General features: G+C 40.9%; 3 protein-coding genes across 4 annotated transcripts; 2 read left to right on the plus strand and 1 right to left on the minus strand.

Moving 5' to 3' along the window:
* The first annotated feature begins 2,577 nt into the window (after positions 1-2,577).
* On the plus strand, positions 2,578-15,065 carry LOC128754721 (myotubularin-related protein 7-like). Of its 2 annotated transcripts, none has more exons than XM_053857549.1 (14): positions 2,578-2,828; positions 3,182-3,307; positions 3,989-4,151; positions 4,415-4,572; positions 5,778-5,906; positions 7,625-7,759; positions 7,838-7,982; positions 8,047-8,156; positions 9,751-9,876; positions 9,954-10,003; positions 11,242-11,442; positions 11,887-12,021; positions 12,104-12,240; positions 13,497-15,065. In XM_053857549.1, exons 1-14 carry the CDS (start codon positions 2,805-2,807, stop codon positions 13,568-13,570), a joined length of 1,713 nt encoding a protein of 570 aa, XP_053713524.1. In that variant the 5' UTR covers positions 2,578-2,804; the 3' UTR covers positions 13,571-15,065. The 2 variants fall into 2 exon arrangements, with proteins under 2 accessions (XP_053713524.1, XP_053713525.1); XM_053857550.1 differs by having other exon boundaries at positions 7,838-7,970; positions 13,497-15,060.
* Positions 15,066-16,444: 1,379 nt separating this feature from the next.
* Positions 16,445-19,529, minus strand: LOC128754071 (phosphomannomutase 2-like). Its single transcript, XM_053856397.1, has 8 exons — positions 19,309-19,529; positions 18,702-18,813; positions 18,554-18,630; positions 18,161-18,252; positions 17,996-18,095; positions 17,503-17,578; positions 17,303-17,418; positions 16,445-16,702 (listed from the first exon to the last, which is right to left on the minus strand). Exons 1-8 carry the CDS (start codon positions 19,381-19,383, stop codon positions 16,601-16,603), a joined length of 750 nt encoding a protein of 249 aa, XP_053712372.1. The 5' UTR covers positions 19,384-19,529; the 3' UTR covers positions 16,445-16,600.
* Positions 19,530-20,547: 1,018 nt separating this feature from the next.
* On the plus strand, positions 20,548-23,190 carry LOC128753733 (high mobility group protein B2-like). The gene is made up of 5 exons (XM_053855763.1): positions 20,548-20,714; positions 21,313-21,478; positions 21,935-22,083; positions 22,154-22,328; positions 22,415-23,190. The coding sequence occupies exons 2-5, from the start codon at positions 21,326-21,328 to the stop codon at positions 22,586-22,588; spliced, it is 651 nt and encodes a 216-aa protein (XP_053711738.1). The 5' UTR covers positions 20,548-20,714; positions 21,313-21,325; the 3' UTR covers positions 22,589-23,190.
* Positions 23,191-23,282: the final 92 nt, after the last annotated feature.

The following is a 23,282-nucleotide window of genomic DNA, read 5'->3' on the forward strand; positions in this document are numbered from 1 at the left end:
CTGTTATGTTTGTCAGTACTCCTATGACATGGTCATTACACTGTCACTGCGTGTTGTCTGATATTCTCTCCCTAATTCCCGCAATTTGTTTTCCAAACCTGATGGTTCTTCCGGTCTCTCTTTTTTTAACCAAGAATAAATTGCAGTAATATTCCCCCTTAAGAAATATTTAGCTCCCTCTCACAAAACTGATGGAGATACTTGCTCATTATCGTTAAATGTAAGATACTCAGATAAGTATTTTTAAATTCTTGATTAACTCTATCTTTGTTTAGAATAGATACATTAGCTCTCCAGTATTTAAATATAATATTTTGGCTCATCTGCAATTTAAGACAGACTGAGGCATGACCAGAGATAGTGATCACGTCTATATTACACTGAACAGCTCTAAAAGAATCCGCCCCAGACATGAAAAATCTTTACACTTGTAAAATAGTGTGTTGCCAATAAAATCCATGCATTTTATTTATTAAATGAACACATTTTGAACTGTTACAAAAAATGAAAATCACAGAGTTCAAGGTCTCTTTCAAAGCTGAACTTAAATTATCCATCTCGCAAACAAAAATGCCATGAGCCGTCATCCTTTGGGCTTTTGGAACGTGTAGCAGAGCCTTGACCTAAATTTAAAAATACAATGGAAGAAAGAGCACTATTTCAATGAACAATGAAAATAAATATTTGCAAAATAACTGCCTGAATATTTATTTACACAACGTCTGCAAACCAGGGATGTAGGAAGTCACTTTCATCTTTACGCAGGACTATAAGTGCCCGTCCGTGAGGTGTGAGCGGCGCAACAAAAATTAGATCCCAAAATTATTTATTTTAGTATATCTGTCTATTAATTAAGGCAGATGTTTATCATTCTAATAAAACAAACAAGCATGTCTTTGATAACTCACGAAAACAAGCAAGTTATCAAACACACACACATAGGGATTGTTGCACTGCGCTCCCATTCCCCAGCACCAGTCTCCTGCAGCTCCCGGTTGCACACCTCAGTGTTCTGGGGGTTCCCATAACTGTTAATATATATTTCAAAGTTCACTCCAGTGGTCCAACCCGCCAATTTATTGATGGGTGGCAAAGCCAGTGAAATAGGTGGGTGGTCCCCATATGACAAAGAAAGAATCTGTTGTCAGAGTCAACTGGGCTTTCAGGCTCGTCCAGTGATACTGTAGCAAGACATATACACATCACTGCCCTTTGGTGAGACAATCCAAAACAAAACTCATGTTATAGGGTACATTGAGTATTGTGAAAATTGTTGAGTTGTAGAGAGATGCTGAAGAGCATGGTGTCATGGGGGGAGGAATGACTCTCTCAGTTAGTCTGTCTGGGACATGGACTCAGGTGCACGCAGCCATGTCTGTTTAATATAATTGTTAAATGAAGGTAGAGATATGTAAATTAATGTTTCACTTGTAGAACCCTGTTGTGTTCGTAGCCTCACAGACGGTGTTCTACAAGTTTTATGTGATGATTATTATTATGATTATGATTCAATTATTACTGTTTAGACGGCAAGTGCATCAACGTTTCTATAGCTCTGTGGCGACTGACTAGAGAGAGAGGTGGAGGAGATGTTGTGGATCTACATCTGTTGCCGATGATTTCTTTTGCCAGAATGTAGTTAAGGCCGGAAGAAGTGTGCCGCAAGTGTTGATTCCTGATATAATGGACCGCTCCATCTCACAGAACCATTCCTGAGTCAGAGTCTCAGTATCTACTAGGACTATTATTGAGAGTTTCCTGTATAAAAGAACTATTTAAAAACGCAGACTTGAACCGAAGTACTCCAAACACCCCTTGTCTTGTAGGCTGTCACACGTGGCGGAGCTGGAGGGCTTGGCAAGCCATCGTGGAATGATTATAGTTTGGTTTGTGAATGTGTGTGCGTGTGGGACCAATTCTTGGAAACAAACCTCCTTGTGGGGACCTTCAGCTATATGTGGGGAACTTTTGCTGGTCCCCATGAGGTTAAACCTCAATTTGAGGGTTAAAACTTCAAAATAACTGGGTTATTTTACCTCTCATGTCCTCATATGAATAGAAATACAAGTGCGTGTATGTGTTTGCATGAGTGTGTGTGTATATATGTATTAATATTCTTGTGTGGACCAATCTTTGACAAGACTGATCTTGTGAGAATGTTTTGGCAGGCCATCGTAAACTTAAAAAATAATCACGTTTGGTTTACAGTCCTGGTTAAGGTTAGCCATTTGTTTTGGATGGTCAGGTTTAGGGTGAGAGGCTAGGGAAAGCATTGAGACAATGACTGTTAAACTAAAATAGAGACGAAGATTGGCCTGAATTCTAAAAAGACATTTCGTGGGCAGTGATCTCAGAATCCATGTTGTATTCGAGATACAGTTTAGAAACCGAATGACTTTTAAATCTCAAACGTTTCTATTTAAGGAAAGAAAGGCAATAATAAGTAATTATTGCCTTGTAATAGCAGCAAAATAAACACTTTATTAACATTCGACTGAACGAAATTTAATTGCAGTCGGAGTTGCAGATTATTTTGAAAAGCCTGACAGGAAAAAGAACAGTGAACCGTTGTTAACTTGACGGTAGATTGGCTTGAGCGTGGATGTCCGTCTGGTACAGTTAAAATTTCAATCCTTCCTTCCGTCAAGCCGCTCTTCTCCTATTTCATGGGGCTGGCAATAACCGTTGGACACCATTGGACCCACCCAGAACAGACATAAAGGCTGTTGTGTCTGTAAATGTAACGGCAGACGCCGCATCCATCGCTGACTCCGTTATTGTCGCCACCATTTTGGCCGTCAGTGATGGAGCATATCCGGACGCCCAAGGTAACATTTTGCCTTGACACATTTGTTGTGAGCGTGCTAGTTCTACGTATTAAATTCATTGTCTTGATTGTACAATCTGTTCGATCATCCTTTACGATCGTCAGTGCTGTACACACCCGTGTGTTGTGTTTGATGGCAGCATCCTTCATCTGCCCTCCATCCATCTACGTGTGATCACTTCCATCCTGTCGCTGCTTGCCGTCGTGTCAACAGCCGTTTCTCCCAAGTCAAACCAGCCTGTCCGATAATGGATATAGTAGTAAATCGTAGTCGTCAAGTCCCACCATTGAAAGCCTTGTCAGTGCTCCTCGTCTGTCTGAGAGTGAACGTTAGCCTGTGTCATCCTGTCTCAGGTGGAAAATGTGCACCTACTGGAGCGTTCCGCTTGTCAGAGGAAGGCCAGTGTGGGGACCCTCTACCTTTCTGCCACTCACACCATCTTTGTTGAGAACAACCCTGAGACTCGCAAGGAGACCTGGGTAAGAATGTGCCCGCTTGTATTAATAGTTGATTTTATTAATGCAGACGTTTGTCATGGATCAGTCATGAAATGAAATAATTATGGGCTGTAAACTTAGATAATAATAAATTCGGTTGCCTCACATTGATGCAAGCCATTTGGAAAAGTATCTCCCTAATCAAAAGTACTTTCTGATTGTCAGAAGGATTAGACCATTTGGGGAAGTTTCCAAAAAAAGGGGATGTAGGCATTCAGTCATAAGACAGATTATGCAGCAATATGATGTGGTCAGTCAGTACCACACATACACACACTGCTGACTGATTTCACAGTACATTTTATAGTGTCCAAATGTCACTAGTCCAAGTCTATGTGGTCTTCATCAGTTAGTGTTACCTGTTAACTGTAAATTGTCCTGTGTCCATTGCTTTAACAACAGTTAGATTCAGGTGCCACCATCTGAGTTGGGGCTATGTTATCATTGATTCTGACAAGGACCGTATAGACCTGGGTCCCGTTTCAGAAGGGTGTTTTAAGTGAAGAGACTGAGTTGGTTTCCCTGGACGTGAGCAGAAACTTCAGGTAAACCTCTGTGTCTATTGCTGGGGCCTCGTATGTGGTGAATCAAACCTGTTTGCCAGCAGGAAACTATTACTGTGTGTCTTTCTGGCCAGCAGCAAAGACAGTTTGTTGTTTTTAGGTGCTGCACAGCATGGTAAGCAGTGTGGAGAGACCACCAGCCAGTCCTGCAGGGAGCCAGCTGATCATGTGCTGTAAAGACTTTCGTATATTCCATCTTTACATACAGTCGGAGCGAGACTGTTTGGATGTCCACACTTCATTAGCCCGGTTGTCTCGACCAGGTGCGTCTGCATTTTTCATACTTGTGTTTCCTACATGTAATGCAGGGTGTCAGTTCAATGAAAAAAATGAGGCAATACTGCATATCTGTGGGCATGTGCTTCATTTTTATTCAGTATTTCACCCCTTAACTGCAGCCTAATGTCTGTTGTTAACATCAGTTGAAACCATTTGAATTCCCCGGTGTTAAGAATGACAATATCAACAAAGACCCATTTTTTCTGTTTTATATATAGACCACATATTGATACAAATTTCATTACAGAGAAGTACAGCGAGCTCTACTGCTTGTCCTTCAATCCTAATGTCAATAAGGAAAAAAGAGAGGCATCATGGAAGTTTATTGACCTCACAGAAGATTTCAAGAGGTTAGGCGTTCCCAACAATTTATGGGTGGCGACCACTGCCAACACTGAATACAGGGTGAGTTGAGATTTTTGTGATAGTCACCGTGTGTCAGACAATATCACTTACGTGTTGTGTTGTTTAAGTCACTTTCGCACTGCAGGAGCCTTTTCAGTTGCAGGAACCATTTTGCGGATGAAATGCTTCCAGCTTTGCGCAGCAGGAACCAAATTGAATGGTTCTTAGAACTCTTTTATTCCCCCTTCCAGAGCGCGGTCTTTTCTAAGGGGCTTTTCACACGGCAGGCTCTGTCTCGAGACAAAGTGCGTTTGGCTCAAAAGTCCAACATGTGGAGACAGGCAAACCAGGTTTTGGCCACAGACTTAATCCCGTCTGAAGAGCTGCACCTTGCCCCAGGAAGCTCTCCTCATGGGGTGAGCTTCTCGCCTTGGGCTCCTCGATGGCAGAAACTACATGTACAGCTCGACTTCATGCGAAAATGATAAATGTGGACTACTAAATTTCCTACGGAGCCATCCACAGACCTCTGTGACGTGTGAAAGTCGACACACGTACAGAGGCTGCAAGTCTGGTGGACTTTCATTCACATTTAAATGAAACTCAATAAATGCATTGGCAATGACAGATTCTGTTGGAGTCTTCAGTCACAGTGGTAAGACTAACTGTATATCATCAGATCCATGGTGAACACGCTTAAATTAGTTCAGTGTTTCATGTTGTCATTTATCTTCACCTAGGTGCATAATTGATATTTGCCATGCCATGTGTTGTTGGGAAATGAACCATTAAAAAAAAAATGTTATCTATAATGAGCCTATCAGTCCAGACTACAGGCTAAAGTGTACACTGGACTGTGAGGTTCAGAATCAGAATCAGAATAAAATTTATTGCCATGGTCAGTGGGGAGCCCACTAACTAGGAAAGTGCTTCGGAATAAAGTGCTGACAAAAAATAAATAAAATAAAATAAACAACAAGGCTGTTCACGAATTCAACAGTCTGACGGCTGAGGGGAAGAAGCTTAAACTTAAACTTATACTAGAATCTTTTGTAAAGGGTTTTAGTTTGTGGGAGAGTGTCACACTTTTCGCCACAAAAGTGAGTCCCTTGGAAGAATGAAGGAATTATGTGATTCAGAGCCACAAATTGTAGTTTTCATTCCACTGGCAACATTTGTTTCTCCCTCGGAAACCATGTCACAGTGTGCGCAGACTTCTTCTTGTCATACTTCTTGTCATACTAATGAGGCATGTTCTCTCTTAGGTATGTGACACCTATCCATCAGAGTTGTTCGTTCCAAAATCAGCGACACCAGCCGTCATCGTTGGTAGTTCCAGGTTCAGAAGTCGTGGACGTTTTCCTGTTCTGTGCTACTTTCACCAGGACACTCTGGTCAGTGCCAAGTTTGTGTGTAACCTCATCTTGGGGAAGTAAGGGGTTAGCTAAAGGATCACAAATAATGTTTTCACCCAAGTGCGTAACGCCTGCAAAGTCTCGAGCATCTCCACAACTCTTCCTCCACAGCCTGTGATGGCAACAAAATCAAGAAAAAAATTCATTGGTTTGATGTGTCATCTCCAAAATGCCCTTGGAGTTCGTTGAAAGCCCCGTAGCTTCAAAGAACGGTCCAACAGCGACATCCAGTGGTGTTGCCATTTTTTTGCGCGCTTTGTTTTCTCAATTAGTTCACAACAGGTTTGTTTTACTCCATTCACATTCTCCATCAAGTTTGTTGTAGTTGAATAATCATTTATAAGGAATATTAATGGAATATAAGTAAGACAAATAATCGTCCTGTATTTATGACATCAATAGGTTTGAACAGTTTGAGCTTAGATGAAACATTAATCTATTAATCCTGTTGCCTCTTTTTAATTTTTTGTGAATTAGCTCAGCAAAACAAATCACGCTAATAACAATAATGACCCGGCTCTGACCTCCGTCGTGGCGATACAAGTGTTGGAAAGATTCTCATTTTCATTTGTAGTTAATTTTCCAGTCCTACTGTCAGCGTCAGTGCATGACATTCGCGCGTTGCACCTGTATAACGTGGCACCCGTACCCCTGGTGCGATTTTATTTATTTATTTATTTATTTTTAAGTGGCTCATGCCAGCCCCCCAAAAATGCTGCCTGGTTCACCCGTACCTAAATACACCACTGATTGTAGCTACTGACACTTGGCGATTTTGGCATGCTATTTGCAGGAACAAATTGCAGAAAATATATTTGTCTGAAGATGTCTCCATGGCAAAATGCATCATGATTAATTCATTTATTTTAAATATTTTATCACGTCTGCATGATTTTATTGTAGTTTGGGGAATTTCCAAGTGTGATTCTGTCTCCCTTCACATTTTAGAGTGCATTTATTTGGTTCTGCATTTAGTTTTTAGGTAACTTATAAACAACAAAGCAAACTTTGACAGTCTACAAGTGTCAATAAAGTTTTGAAGGGAGACTTCACGTTAGCCATTAGTTCTGTGGCGCAGACAGTCTTTGGCGTCGCAGGTCGGCCAATGAACAATCCATCTGTCGTGAAGGTGTGGGCATGTTAGAGGCGCATCAGGTTTAAAAACAATTTGGAAGTTGCGCATTTGACTGGTCTCTTCGCTCTAAGTGTGTGGGAAGAGGAGAAACAGCATACATCTACAGTTTATTGAAGGAATCTTACCAATTCCATGTAATGTCATCACATTGGTAGATTGTCAACAGGTTTTAATTGTTTATTTTTTAATGTCACCATATCGTCCACCTCCATCTCCGGACAAAATGGATGAAACTGGACCGCGGCACATCGGTTGAAAAACACTGGTCTAGAGATTCCTTACACTGAGAGCTAGACAGACAGTTGGGGACATCTGTTCTTCTGTTCAATATGAAACCTGTCTCTCACAGAAAGTGAAAATAATATATTTTAGTATAGATGTTACCTATTGTTGCTTTAAGTAATGCATTCTTAAATCAATATAAACATTTGAAGTTTGAGTTGTGTATTTGTGGACCCAGGAACAGATACATCAAGTCAATTGCGTTTGTGATCCTCTGCTGCAATAATAACCCCATAGTGAAGAGTCTTAATGGAGAAATGCTGTTTCCATTGGCCTCCAGGCTGCGGTGTGCAGATCCAGTCAGCCACTGTCAGGCTTCAGTGGGCGCTCGCTGGAAGATGAGATGATGCTTCAGTCCTTGATGAAGTCCAACCCTGGAAGTGACTACATTTACGTTGTGGACACAAGACCCAAGGTAACCTCCATTACCATAGAGGAGCACTGCTACATTCAGTAATGTTCAGTAAATTAGGGAATTTGTTTGTGTGTGCAGCTAAATGCCATGGCCAACCGTGCGGCTGGAAAAGGCTATGAAAATGAAGACCACTATAACAACATAAAGCTGCAATTCATAGGCATCGAGAACATTCATGTGATGAGGAACAGCCAGCAAAAGCTCACTGATGGTAATAGAGCATGTGGGTTTGTAGCAAACTTTGACTAATCCAGTTCTCAACAGTGACAGTGGATTTCTCTTGCTAGTTGGTGAACTGCGCTCACCGTCTGTGACAGATTTTTTGTGGGGACTAGAGAATTCCGGCTGGCTCAAACACATCAAAGCCATTCTTGATGCAGGAGTCTTCATTGCGCGGGTATGTTTTCGCTCCTCCCAGACTCACCAATGGCCCTTTGTTTTGGTTACGTTTACATGCACGTACTCCATGCTTTGAGAGTCAAGTTTGGTCTTTTAGAATTGCCATGAAAATAAGGCAGACAAAAACATGGCTGGCCAGTTTGTATGATGTTACGCTCTCTCCCTCTTTTTTTCTCTTTTCTCAAGAGATGTGAACATATATTAACTTACAACACAACATTACAAAAGTCTTGTCAAGTTATGAAACTATACAATATGGACTACAGTATAAACGAGATTAAGAAATACAAAAAGAAAACAAAATGAAAGAAAGCGGAACAAAACGCTATAGGATGTAGTAGGTTAAGTGAAAATCTTAAATTGAGAGGTATTATATGCCTTCTGTTAGCTGCAATGTTTTATTGAATTGAAGTATTGCCAACTTTCAATGAAAATTCCAATTCAGGAGGTTTTTTCAATTACTTTAAAATTGATGGATGTGGAATGTGCCTACAATGTTTAAAAGGAAAGGTTCATACTCAAATTAGCTGGAATTAAGTTTCCAAAAAAATAAATTCATTAGTCATTAATTAAATCGCGAAAAAACCTTTGCAGGAGGGCACAGCCAGAATGATGATTGACAAAAATTGCAGGTGGTACTGATAGCTTTCTGAAAACAGAAAGATGAAGCCTCAGCCAGACCTTCTTCCAATGCTCCAAATAAGAAATGAAGATTGGAGTCTCTCTGACATAAACTACAAACTGATTGATTACTGATTTGTCTGCTTGACTGTTTAATACAGTAATAATAAAGATAACTATTTGAAAAAAAAGAAAATACTTATTTTAAACCAGTGCTCTAGGAAGGCAATTTTTTGTTTCATTCAAATATCCTTGTTATTCCCAATAAAATGGCTATGAGAAGAGAAGTTGTGCTTGAAGATGAGAGGCCATGACAACAAGTTCAAACCATGAAGACATGTAAACCACCTGAACTTGAAACTAACTGATAACTGATAATGAAAATAACTGACAACAGATAATGATATTCCAGATTGACTTTAGGTTATCAAGACATTGCTCCAGCCAATTAATTTCAAATGTATGATTTCAAGTAGCAAAGCAAGGCCACTATTCCCTACTCCCTGCTCAGAGAGGGCAGGTTGTCAACACGTGACGTCATGGACCTAGAGGGGCCGCAGCTTTATGGCGGCTGTCCCAAAATAGATTTTAAGTCATCTCAAAATGCTTCTGTAGATGATCAAATAATCAAAGATGAAAATGAAAGACATTGGGGCAACAGTGGTTCAGGTGCTTCTGTGGGCCATTCTGTAACCAGGGATTTAGCAGGGAGTTATTCCTGTTCCATCCCAGCTACTGTCGTGGTGTCCTTAACTTAACCCACTCCTGTGAATGTGGATGAATTGTGATCGTCAGAGGAGCTGTTTGCACATTGGCAGCCATGCATCTGTCAGTCTACTTCAGGGCATATTTCAGTGTCTCTGTGATGCTGTGACTTGTCTTGGACCATACAACAAAGCTTTTCTGGTTCTGATTCTGAAAGACCCTCTGAACTAATCTGACATGACAGTGAAGCATCTGTGTCTGTCCAGGCAGTGGCCGATGAGGGTGTGAGTGTTCTGGTACACTGTTCAGATGGCTGGGATCGGACAGCCCAGGCCTGCTCCTTAGCCAGTATACTCATGGACCCGTACTACAGAACTATCAAGGGATTCATGGTAATACATCAACCCACGCCCACAAAAACACCATGATTGTTAATATTTACAGTAACTCCTGATGCTTTTCTTATCAGGTGCTGATCGAAAAGGACTGGGTTTCCTTTGGACATAAGTTCTCTCACAGGTCTGGACATGGGGTTGTGGAATCCTGGGTTCTGCATATATACACACAAATACAAATGCTTCAGGAACCACTAGGAGCTCCTTGTAATGCGCAATGAGAATTTTGTGCACAATGAATTGGATCAATGCACGGCATACTCACTGCATTGGACTTGCACACATGAATATGTTGAGACCATGATGACGCGGCCTCTTCTCCAGCTGTATGTTGTTTCACAACACCGGCGTATGATAGTATTGGACAGTTTGTTGGACTTAGGTTCACAATCATAGGTTTACATTTCTTTGAGTACAGGAAACTTTTGATATTGACAGTGGTCGAGTCTGAGTCGCTGGATTGGTGTTTGTTATTAGATCGAGTAGCTTAAAGCTTTTATGACGCGGTTGTCTGCCTTGGTTCACATCAACATATGTCTCCCGCTGCACTGGTGCCTCAGCGAAACACTGTGTTGAAAATAATTGGATATTCAACGTATATAGGCGGCAGTGTCCTCTTCCGTGTCCCGGGTTAGGCTTCACTGATAGTTTGTATAATGATTTAAAGAATAGAATATGAGTAATTGATAATTTATTCACATTATTTCTAATATTTCTTCATTGGCATCTAGGAAATGTGTCCAGACAGGGCTATAGTTAAAGCAGACTCTTAAGAGACGTGAGATACATTGAAGACAGCAGACAGATGGCTCAATTTAACCCCTAAATCAAACTGGCAGAGCTATCTATCTGACACAACCTGGTTCTACGAGAGATGTGAAACTTTGAATTTCTCATTTCTGCACTTCAGCTATTATATTTAAACATGAATAAATGATGATGTTGGAGACAAACTCCACTAATAGATTTCGTCATAAAACAGTTTCAAGAGAGGCTGCAAAACAACTCAGTAGTTCTCTCCCAAGGTAAAATAATTGTTCATTGCTCCTAACCTCTCTTTCATGAGATTTCAGCCAAAGGTAAATCATGCAATAACGTGCATAATACGATGCTTCTGGTTTTGGTGAACTGAACCTGGATGTTAATGCAGGCTTAATCTGTGTTGCTTACAATAATAGATTCATGATTCATTGTTTTTGTCTGTTAATCTAAGTGAAACAGTTCGAGTCCCCTCACTACCTTAATGCCTGTTTTATGAATTGTAGTTGATATCAAATTCTTCTTAACAAATATATGTACTTCTTGTTTTTATGGTGTTAAATAAAAATATGTTTTTTGACTTCATGTTGTCTCTTTCTGTAGGTATGGCCACCTCAACACTGATCCCAAAGAGGTGTCCCCTGTCATTGACCAGTTCTTGGAGTGTGTGTGGCAGCTGTCCGAACAGTTCCCGTGTGCCTTTGAATTTAACGAGTGCTTCCTGGTGGCCATACACACACATGTTTACTCCTGCCAGTTTGGAAACTTCTTGGGCAACAGCCAGAAAGAGAAGAGGGATATGAGGTAAATCTCTACACACAAATCTCAACACAAATGAATGTATTTATCAAAATGATTGAGATCAGCGTCACAACACGAGCACAACTAACAGTCCAGGATTTCAGGCACTCTGCCCACTTGAACAAGACATACATGACCTCACACTCTGGATTTGCGTAATCCTTTGTGTTGTGTTCAAATAATGGAAGTTTCAGTTTCAGAGCAAAGTTTTCTCCTAGACACAATAATCAAGTTTGATTGTTTGAGTCATTGGAATTCTATTCTAAAATGTGTGTGCACAGACATCAATAGAATTTGAATGTCGTTCTATCTCTTGACGCTCACTGTGGTGCCTGTTACTACACTACTTAGGAATACGCTACTTTATCCTTTTTTGTTTTCACAAACAACACATTTTTTCATAAAGAAAAGTCAACAGGTTGTAACTGAGTATTACGTCTTTGTCAGACTACATGAGCGTAGTCACTCTGTGTGGCCTCAGCTGTGGTCGGAAAGGGCAGAATTCTTCAACCCCCTGTACAAGGCTGAGCTCAGCCAGTGTCAGGGCGTCCTCAGACCTAATACGAGCCCCTTCTGCTTCAAGTAAGTTACTGCAGCACCCATTGTGTGTGATTTATGCCATTTATTTTCATACTCCTTCATCTTTTCACCTGTCTTGCCTCAGGATTTGGAAAGGTCTCTACAAACACATGGACAAGTCTTCCCCTCCTTCTCAATCCCCTGCTGACCTTATGTCTGTTGTCCGGGAGGAGCCCCAGCAGCTGGAAGAGAAGCAGGTCATACATCAGGAGCTATCACCAGGTGGACCCTTCTACCATGACATTGGTTACACACAAGGAACCACTCTCATCCATCCAGCCATCCATCACCCATCCATCCATCCATGCACCCATCCATCCATCCAGTGGTAGCTTGAGCAATCCAAACTAGTTAAGCAGGAGAACAATGCAATCCAATGAAGGAGTAGTATATTTGTGTGCTATATTTGCCATTCGTCGTTGTGGGGCAATGATTGTGATGTATTGCAATGGAGGAGTAGGACCTTCTCTGGACATCTGATGCAAACATCGTCTTGACAGCCACAGTTCAAATGTTTACATTTCTACCAATACATTTTATGTGACATTGCTGGTTGGTAGCTGCACGCACTGGCTCGCGAAAATAATCTTTTATGTGAGGTCATGCTGACAATATCCAGATGTAATGCAAATTGTAATTCTGAATATTTTTATCATTACACGTGATGCAAACCTGTCTCATTTACTTTCGCAATGGCCCATTTCTCCCCAGCACTGCCTGCTAGCAGCTTACTCACTTCCTCCATTTGAGAACTGTCTGTCCACACAGAAGTGATTGTAATTCTTCTGATAACTCTATAACACTGTCCCAGTTCCATAAAGTAATTTACGGTGGCCTTGAAGTGCAGCACTTCTCTGTAGACAGCAAACACAACGAATGTTCCTAAGATTGGAAATGGTCTGTGGTTACAAATGTTGTCGCCGATTGGTAAGGTGTAATAGTTTATTTTTCCTTTTGGCACAATGGCCAATGCAACGGACCGAGAAGCTTCAGCAATTGCTTTGATATTTGGACATTGGTACCAGGTAATACTCAATATGCTGTACTTTGCACACTTTGAAGACAACATTAGAGATGCTTTTCTGAGATGAATTTGCCAACTCAGGCTCCTTGACCCTCAGCCTTCTCATACAGCTCAAACTGCCTGGAAAGGTCCTCTATACAGTTGCCTCAAGACGTTGTTTGTCAGGGCATTACTGTTCCTTTTTCAAAATGCTACACACTGTCTTCTTCCTTGTTCGTCTTCACTCTATTACCTGCCTTTATGGGTTAATATGCAAGTGACCAATCAGCAAAAGATTTAACTATCTATGATGACCTTTGTCACCAGAACATAAGTCTGTTTTCCGGAAACTTTGGTTGTCTCAGTGAAGTGTTTTAGTGTGTTGCAGTTCAAGGCCATGTGGCAATTTCATTGAAATCTGAACATAATGTGAGGCTTAAAATTATTGTTCATGTGTCTCTCACTTTTCTCCCAGTATCAGAGGATCGCAGCAGTGACAGGATGGATAATCACTTGAGAGAAGAAACATGTTCCACAGAGGGGGAATAACCACCTGCCACAGACACTGGGGGCTGAACCCACACCAAACCACTGGCATGGGGCACAGCAGCCTCTCGTTCGTCCTCTCCAGAGCGCTGGTGAGCTGTCCCATCTGCTGGAAATCAGTTCAGCCTTTCGTCTCAGTTTACCATGGGCTTACAGGAAACCTGTTCTTTGGACCACCCTACATATAAGAACACATTGGCTGAGGAGTTATTATTAACTGCACTTTTGCATTGTACAAACAATATCCATCCAATATCCATGTATTTCAAGAAAAGAAAAGAATACTATCCTCCACAGATGCTGTCTCATCATCTTGGGACATTCATTTCTAGAGAGCACATTTGGTTGTGAAAACCTTAGCACAGAGACAAGACTGGAGTCAGTGTGTTCAGGGAAACTAAGAGTCAATGTGTTCTGAAGTGTGACATTATAACATGCTGGCCACAACACTGATAGATAAGTCAACAACAGATTAATTTGGATCTTTGGGATATACAAGCTCAGAGAGCAATATGGAAATGGAATAAGATGCTGTTGGGGGGGGAAAGACATCATGTATGTGAGGACTGATCCAATCGTGCTAGTGGGCCTTGTGTCGCATGTGAAAATGATATTACAATTATAATTCCGAGACACTGCAGTAAAGTTTCTGGACTGTGCACCTTAAGGGCAGTCAGTGATAGCTTGCCTCAGTGTGACAGGTCACTGTCAGGTCGACACCAAATGGAACCATTAGATTGACTCTGAAGTCACTTATTGCATTTACCTCTCACAAGTTGCTCACAGGTTTGGGTCAACTTTTAATTCACATTTTGTTGTCTAGTTCAAGACCTACCAAGCTGGGTGTTCGGGTCATTGAGGCGTGAAGAAGAACAGAAGTTCAGTTCAATCCCACCATCTCATGATAAATCTCAGAACACATTTGCTGAATAACAACATTTAAATAGGTTCCGTGGCATCAAGACAGTCAGTATTAACATATCTCTTCTCTCTAACCCTTCCTGGTTAGTGGACAGGTGTGGATGAGCCACGGGATATTTATGTGATGGTGTTGCATCCTTGGGTTGGTTCTGATGAGGTGGAACTCGTATGCTGCAGATTACCTAGATTCAAAGTTATAACACTAAATACGTGTTGAAGGATGAAAAGGGTAAAGTCCACCTTATTGTTGATTAAATGTGAAAGCATTTAAGAAAAATGTCACTGTGTCACACAATCAAACCAGAAGATTTCAAACCATTGTTTGCCCCTCTGTGTTTTACTACACATTTTTTCCTGCTAGGAATCTTTTTATTTATTTCTTTATTTATTTTTATTTGATATTTGTGTGATCAGTCATAGATATGTACATTTTGTAGCATGTGGAGTGCATTTATTCATATGTGCAATCAATCTCCTGTCTCAATAAATGAATGTTTTGAGTAATATCTTCAGTATTCCTCCTGAACTCCTGACTTCGAGGACCGACTGAAGAGGTCTCCAAACTTCCTTGAACCGCGATACTCGAAGCTACTGCTTTAATGGATACTTTTGAAAGGCCACGGTTTGGCTTTAATGAGAAATCATTACAAATCATTAAAATATTGATACTCATCTACGTGAAGCCATTGATCAGGTTGATTAATCTTAAATTTATTAATAATAATGAACAATTAATGTTTTTTTCGTGACTCATAGGGAAGGTCATTTTTTAAAATACACAAAAAAACAAGTTGATAGTCATATGTATGTAGATATGCACACCAATGTGAAATTATCAGTAAAATAAAAATCACCAAAAAAAAGCTCTTTCAATTTTTTATTTTTAAAACTATCATCACATTTAGAAAGGCTTGCTATATCTGCAGATTCAAATGCTACTCTTGATGATCCATAATATATAGTTACTATTTTGCTGTTATGGAAAAAAATAATATTGAAAGATGAGCCTTCTCTAGTCTGCACCAGGTAGCTGGATATTACAGATCCACGGTTAAAGGGGAAATGGCGTATCACAATTTCCCATCAGAAATAATCCTACAAAGGAAGATGTAACAAGATGGAACATGCACAGGGAGCCTAAGCCTCCCCTTCTTGTCGGTCCATTGGCCCTAAAATCGAAGAAAATGAATGGGAGATCAGTTATTTTCGGGTTCAATTCGTCTCATGCCCTGGATCACGCATATGCTGTACCTCAATTTAAATTATTAATAATGATGTGACTTTCGACTACGTTTGTCCTGTCATTTTTGATTTATTTTCTTGTGAAAATACGTAATTATTTTGACCCAAAAAAATTTAAACATCGCACATATGACATCACAGCAGAATCTGACTGCTGCAGCGCTAAGGCACCAAGAAATACAGAAGATTAGCTGACATACTATGTCTGTGTAGAGCTTGTGCCGCATGCCGGCTCTCACTCGACTGACTAGAGAGTGAGAGCACGAGCATTGTAATTAGGTATCACACAAGACCTGAAGTAACCTTTGATGTTGGTGGAAAAGCAGTGGTCTCATTGCATTAGAATGCGTCTTTCAAATTCACCGACATCATATGTGAGATCTCTTGCATATTTCGAGCTAGATCAGAAAATAACTTGTGTCTCTCCATTGACTCCTATTCATATTTTTTGTTCGCTTAGGTCCCATGAGGCAGAAGTAGATGGGCGGTACTAAGGTTCCCCATTGACACGTACAGCTGGCATATGAGTGTGACTGTCTGGGACACAAATAGTAGACTTTGGTGATTTGTATTTTCACATTTAAAAAAGCAAGCTCAACCGACACTTCTAAAAGAGTCTAGAAAAAATACTCATCTCCAAGGAGCAGAGCCTTGTTTGGACAATCTGGTAACATGGAACAGGCACTCAAATACATGAAGAAAAAAAAAACTTCCTTGAAATTGATCTATTGATTTATTAAAAGCTACGTTTGCTTTGAGCGTTCATTTCTCTTACGCACATCTGTTGAACCTTGGTTACATTGGAATGAGCTGGAGACATGATGTATACATATAGCTAGACAGTGATAGAAAATCCACTTGATTTATTTCTCAGAAGAACAGTTGCTGGCACTTCTGCAAGGTCTCTTCTGGACAAGACACTTCATGCCCGATGGTTCGAGGGTCGCTGTAGATCTCATAGTCATTTCCCCCCTTAACACAGAAACACAAAACACACTAATAACTCATAAAAACACAAACAGATGAGCACATCTGAGGGACTGGACCTGTCACGAAGAAGCAGCATATCTGCAGGACTCATAAGCATTCGTTGTAATATCAATCTTTTATAGAACTTTCTCTGTATTCTATAACTTAGCACCCTTGTAATGGATATTATAAAGGATATTATTTAATGCTAATGCTAATGCAGCAAACATCAGTAAAAATGGAATATATTAAATCAACATCCAAAATGTCTATCTTTTTTTACTTGAATTTCGATGGCTCTGGTTATTGTCACCAAATGTGATGACCTTAATATTATTATTATTATTATACACATTTTGCATGGATATGCAAGACAGAAAGTATCCAGGTAGTATAATGAAATTCATTTACACAGATTAATGAAAGTCGTATCACCACTTAAGTGTGCACAGTGAAGGGCCGGCAATGGTCAAGATCATGTCAGAGGAGCCTGAATGTGGTGGATGCCAGGAATGATACTTTATACAAGTGAGATAAGGCACACAGGGCTCAATACGCATAGTATTTACAATCCCAGCCAGACTCAGCCATCATCCTACTCACAGGTTTGGTTTTGTCTCCAAAGAAGTGAATGGTGGAGAAGTTGTCCTTCTCGAGAATTCCCAGGCAATACCTTTTATCCCAGCCATCTGGAAAGACATCAAAGCTGATCTGACCTCCTGCAGAGCCACACAGATGAGTAGAGATGAGCATTGACCTACATGACACTCACTGAGCATTAATTCAGCATTCGTGCGGCTCACCAATGGAGAAGGACAAGCCTTTTCCTTTGAACTCCTCCCTCAACACAGATACAAACTTCTCCCGAATCTTCTCCTTCTGTTGAAAGGAAAACAGAGCTTACAGGCTACCACTGACTCAACTGTCCTGTCCTTCACATCCTGAACTGGACCATTGTATTGGTCATTTGCCATCTATAAATGGAGAAATTAAATTGTAGGTACTCAGGTGTTTGCTGATTGACATGAAGGAACCCCTAGAAGTGAAAGCACTTGGGGGAAGCCTGATCATGTCAAGCTTGAAAACAGGTGCATCGCTTGTTTTACACAAACATAAAGTTCACTAGTAATTCTACTTCTGACAGCCATGAAAGCCTGAAGCATGACTGGAAAGTACTCTATTACACACAGTATATGAACACCACAAGTAAACCCATCATGCCTTGGCCTGCTAAATCACCTGGGTAGACCACAACAGTGAAAAGATATCCCTGAAAAAGCCCTTGATAGGCAATACCTGGTCGAGTTCATAGAACTCCTTCCTCTCCTCTGGTGTGCAGCTGCGCCCAATCGGAGACACGTTCAGCATCCCATTGCGAAATTCAATAAAGGTGCCCCTGGAAAAACACCGGTGGTCAGCTGATGGGATATATTCTGTCTGTGTGCAAACAGATCTCTGTACCTCTTCCTTGGAAGTTTAATGGTGGCCATGTAGTTCAGACAAAAGTTGATGAAGTCTTGCAATAATTCCTCTCCCATGTGGGCTTGAATGGACTAAGCAAACACAGTCATGGAAGAACCTTTACAAACGTGACCAAAGTGCAGATGGGAGCCAAACCTCCTACTGCAACATCCACCATTTAATAATAGGCACTGCTCTCACTGTCTACCACTTCCTGGCCACTAGCCTCATTCTACAGATGACAATGCCGCCAGGTAACACTTTCCCTTGGTACTTCACTATTCAGGGGAATGCTCTTAACAAGATCATCTAGTTTGTTCTAGAACTCCCACTGCTGACGTCCCACTGCTGACCACCACCTGACCATCGTTGGGTACTCTCAGTGCATCTTACCTGAATGGAGTGCAGTTGACCATGCCTGTAGGCCACAAGTCCATTCTCAGCAAAAACATAGTCCACTCTCTGAATTACTGCAGAAAAAAACAGAGCCTGGATAACTAAGTTTCAAACTCAACTGGATTCTCATTTGTTATAGTCATACCATCAGTTCCGAGTTGCTCTTTGATCTTGTCCAGGTCAGACCCACCGACCACTCCTACACGAACTTCACTTCTTAGCTTCTGAAGGAACTCTGCCACATCTGCAGTAACTGGCTGAAATCACAATTTGTCAGGGTTCAACTTGATCATTCAAACAAATGTGCTTTTCTTCAGAAAGATAGACTTGATATGGCATATACATAAACACAAAAAATATACAGAAAGCATCTATGCTTTCAGGAGGGACAATTCATTTGAGAAGTTTGACAACGTTAGTTGGGTCAGACTCAGGAGGCTTGGGCTCTACACCGGGAAAATGCGGATCGGCAGGACAACGATCATTACAGATGGGGATACCACGAAAACGGAGAAAAGGAAGTCAAACAGTGACGAGTGATGAGTGTACCGATCAGTCCCGAGTGTGCCGAATGGTACGTCTTGACGTGGACGCTGATGAAATGATGATACATAAAAACAACGCTGTGATCGAACTATTAAAATCGCATATATGGTCTTAAAAAGGACCGTTTCAAAATGACCAAGCGTTATTTATTACCCCAGCAACACAGGCGTGATCAAAGTTATTGAACTGACAGTCACTATCTCTACCTGTCGGGCAGGCGTCAGCGTACCGTCCACATCAAAGAGACAGAGGGTGCTTGAGTCAACAGGACCGTCACTCATGTTGGCGCAAGCACAGGACACTCAAATGTACTCGGATGACTGAATGAAGGCAACGTTCTGCAACCCTTCGTTTAAGCACGAAGACTTCCTCATGACCTCACCGCACACTGCTGTCCGTCCAGTCAGTGGAATCCAAGTGGCTTCCTGTTTACATACGTCAACGCGAAGCCTTCTTCTACGTGCATTTGAACAGAAGTAAGCGCCACCGTGTGGTGGAGACGTGAACTACATACTGTATATGGCAGGGGTGGGATTCGATTAAAAAAAATAATCTAGTTAATTAGAGAATTTGTGGTTAATTACTCTCAATAAAGAATATTTGCCACATTTTCCATTTGGTATAATACTGAATCAAATGATGGACCCATACATACATTTAAACAACAAAATATAGTTTATATGGCATCAGTTTGACAATAGCACAATAAATCGCGATGGTGGCTATATTCAAGTTTTTATATCACCTTATTTCAACTAAAGCTCTATTAATGTCTTGATATAAGAATTTCAGTTTTATAACAATTTCAAATACATTTATTGTAGTGGAAACCCTGGTCATTGTGTAGCGAAAACACCCCTGAAGCAAACAGATTGTTTTAGTTTGCTTTTGTTCAGGGAATCCTCCATGTTTGTTGTTATATTATATTCTTCTCCCTTTCGGTTTCTCCCTTCAGGGGTCGCCACAGTGGATCATCTTCCTCCATCTCACCCTGTCCTCTGCTTCTCTGTCTCTATCTATCTATCTATCTATCTATCTATCTATCTATCTATCTATATATATATATATATATATATATATATATATATATATATATATATATATATATATATATATATATATATATATATATATATATATATAAATACAACGCAAGTGAACATTTGAGAATACTGTGCATACTGTGATACAAATGTGAACAAAACCATCTCAGATACATTGGGGCATACATGTAGAACTATAAAAAGACAGCCACAACGGCTCTTCCTGTTTCGACCAGTCTGATCTGGAAAGAAAATGCCCTCTAGCATACTTCGCACAGACAAAGAACTTTTCGCGCCTCGAATTTAAAACCCCGAATTGACCAATAGGCGACAACTAGAGCGCACACAAACTTGTTGACTTCAGGCTGCCCCTTTGACCAATCACAGCGCAGCGTCAGGTTTATGACCATACTTTTAAACTGACAGGCTTGGGCCCGACCAATCCGCTCGTGAGTCACAGCGTTTTTAGGGCTCGTTTTTACTTGAGTTTGTTCAGCTTCACAAGGGTGACAAAACACTTGCGTCGCCTGTTGGGAACGGTTGTGAACAGCTTGTCCTTTTGGTAAAACGTGAGTATTCTCTTATTATTTCTATGTATAAATACGTTTTTTTACTGCTGGGATACGACTTTCAATGTAGAATCCAACCCTTGCTGCGATTGCCTTAATTTAGTTAGTTGCTCTTATTCAGTATTTTTTTTCCTCTCGAAGTTGGTTATTACTTAACTACGCGATGGACCTTTATGTGTTTTGTAAAGGCGTGAACCTAAAACGCCATTTGGTTCCATGCTACGGGCCGCTTCACAAAGGAAACGATTTAAGTAGTCGGCGGGAGGTTGTTAAGACGGTGTTAATATTGCTACAGGTCGTTTACAAGACACTCGGGCACCTTGCTACCGAACGACTGTTGTAACGAGGTCCATAGTCCATTCTTTGTCAAGTTTGAGCGCAGTTGGTTTTAGGCGGGAAGATACAAAATGGAGTCGTGTCCTTCATTCTTCGTAATGCAGAAATCCGATTAGTCCGAACACCATCTTCTCGGCGTTGTGATTAGTTGACTGCTTTTTGTCGCTACGTCTTTTAGTAGTTCTCCGTTTCGTATTTTAGTTTCATGGGTGGACGACTGTAGTTGGTTGCACAACCGACGCTTTCCCTCTCTTTATTTCAGTCAAGTCGCTGTCATGGCGAAGGATAAAGATCCAAACAAGCCTCGGGGCAAAACTTCTGCCTATGCATTCTTCGTTGCAACATGCCGAGAAGAACACAAGAAGAAGCACCCTGGTACCTCTGTTGGCTTTGCAGAGTTCTCAAGAAAGTGCTCTGAGCGGTGGAAGGTGAGTTTTATGCTACCCTTACGTTGCACTTCGACCTCTACCTTCAATACAAAAACTAGTGCGGGTGTGGAGTGCGTACAAAATACTTTGATGAGGAAATGATCAACAAAAGCAGATTGGCAAATTCATAAACCTCACCTAGGAAGTTGTTTTTGTTTAGCTGTCTGTTTGAAAAATAGTGGATGAATTGATTTGTGTTTAATGGATGTGAAATGGTTCTTTAAAGTTTGATGTTCCATATTTCCATCCGATCCCAAATGAAATGCTTCCAAAAAAGTTGTCTTAATATCAAATTGTCTTAATTCGTGGCTTGACTGAGGTCTGCACTTAAGTACTTTGCTGTTTTACTAATTTCTTAGAGATAACATGATGGCAGAACCTGGTGGAAGAGCTTGTCTATCTCATCTATATTGTTGCTACTTGTAAGCTGTCTGACCATTACTATGCCTCTTGCAGACCATGTCCAGCAAGGAAAAGTCCAAATTTGATGAGATGGCAAAGAATGACAAGGTTCGTTATGACAGAGAGATGAAGGATTATGTCCCCCCGAAGGGTGTCAAGAAGGGCAAGGCCAAGAAAGACCCCAATGCCCCAAAAAGGCCCCCGTAAGTGAAATGCATTTAAGTTTGTTTTCTGCAAAATTCATTATATGAGAGTTCCCCCCTTCCTCTGCAGTTCTGCCTTTTTTGTGTTCTGCTCTGAACACCGTCCCAAGATCAAAGAAGATAACCCTGGAATCTCCATTGGTGACATAGCTAAAAAGCTTGGTGAGCTCTGGTCAACACAGGGTCCCAAAGAAAAGGCTCCCTATGAAGCTAAGGCTGCCAAACTGAAGGAAAAGTATGAAAAGGTAGGGCTGCTGCTTCTGCCGCCAGTACCGCCACCACCACCACCTCACCTTGATGTTTTGGTCTGATCCTGATGTTTTTATTCAAGGATGTTGCTGCATACAAAGCCAAGGGTGGCTCTGGCAAGAGTGATGCTGGCAAGAAAAGTGGCCCGGGCAGGCCCTCTGCAAAGAAGCCTGAACCTGAAGATGATGACGACGATGATGAAGATGAGGATGACGAAGAAGAGGAGGATGAAGAGGAGGATGAAGATGATGATTGAGCAGTTTACAATACATTGTTCAGTGAAACTAGATATGCAACTGTATGTATGCTTGCTGTTCCCAGTTTGTCTGTCAGGCAGTTTCTGATTGTCATTTAGTTTTCCATATCTAGCTCTCATGTTAGTGCCAGCTGAACATGACTGGTCTACCAATGTTGCAAACACTGGACAGCAGCTCGGCAGTTAAGTTTTTTAAGAGTTTAATTGCTTCTTCAGGTACTGCACATGTTTGTTTAGTGGTGCCTGTCTTCACTGTTTTACTACCATTTTTTTTTCTTTAGTGTTATCTACAGCCATTTTATTGTGGAGGTTTGATGTAGAACAGATTTTCTTTTGTAATAAAATTTTGTATATTAATTTTTGGCTGTGTTGGGCGGGGCTTGTCTTGAACGATGGGGTAGTTTACTTGATTTTTATGTTTGACAATTGTTAGTCTCCTGAGACTGAAAGCTCAATAGAAATCTTGGTGTAGTACTGGCCATCAGTCAGGGCTCAGATGTAAAATGCTAATTGGTAGCTTAAAATACACGTCGATTCTATTTCACTGGACTGTTTAAATTGAAAGTAAACCTTTTAAAGTTGTGGTAAGGACTTTGTGCGTTTAGCTCTCTTCTGCATCCTGTTTAAATAAGTGCTTGTATCTGTTCACCTTATTCCAAAAGGGTAGTTTAAGGACTGTGTGGGAAAAATGTAA

This window comes from Synchiropus splendidus, chromosome 2, assembly GCF_027744825.2.
Source record: "Synchiropus splendidus isolate RoL2022-P1 chromosome 2, RoL_Sspl_1.0, whole genome shotgun sequence".
In the NCBI taxonomy this organism is placed as follows: domain Eukaryota; kingdom Metazoa; phylum Chordata; class Actinopteri; order Syngnathiformes; family Callionymidae; genus Synchiropus; species Synchiropus splendidus.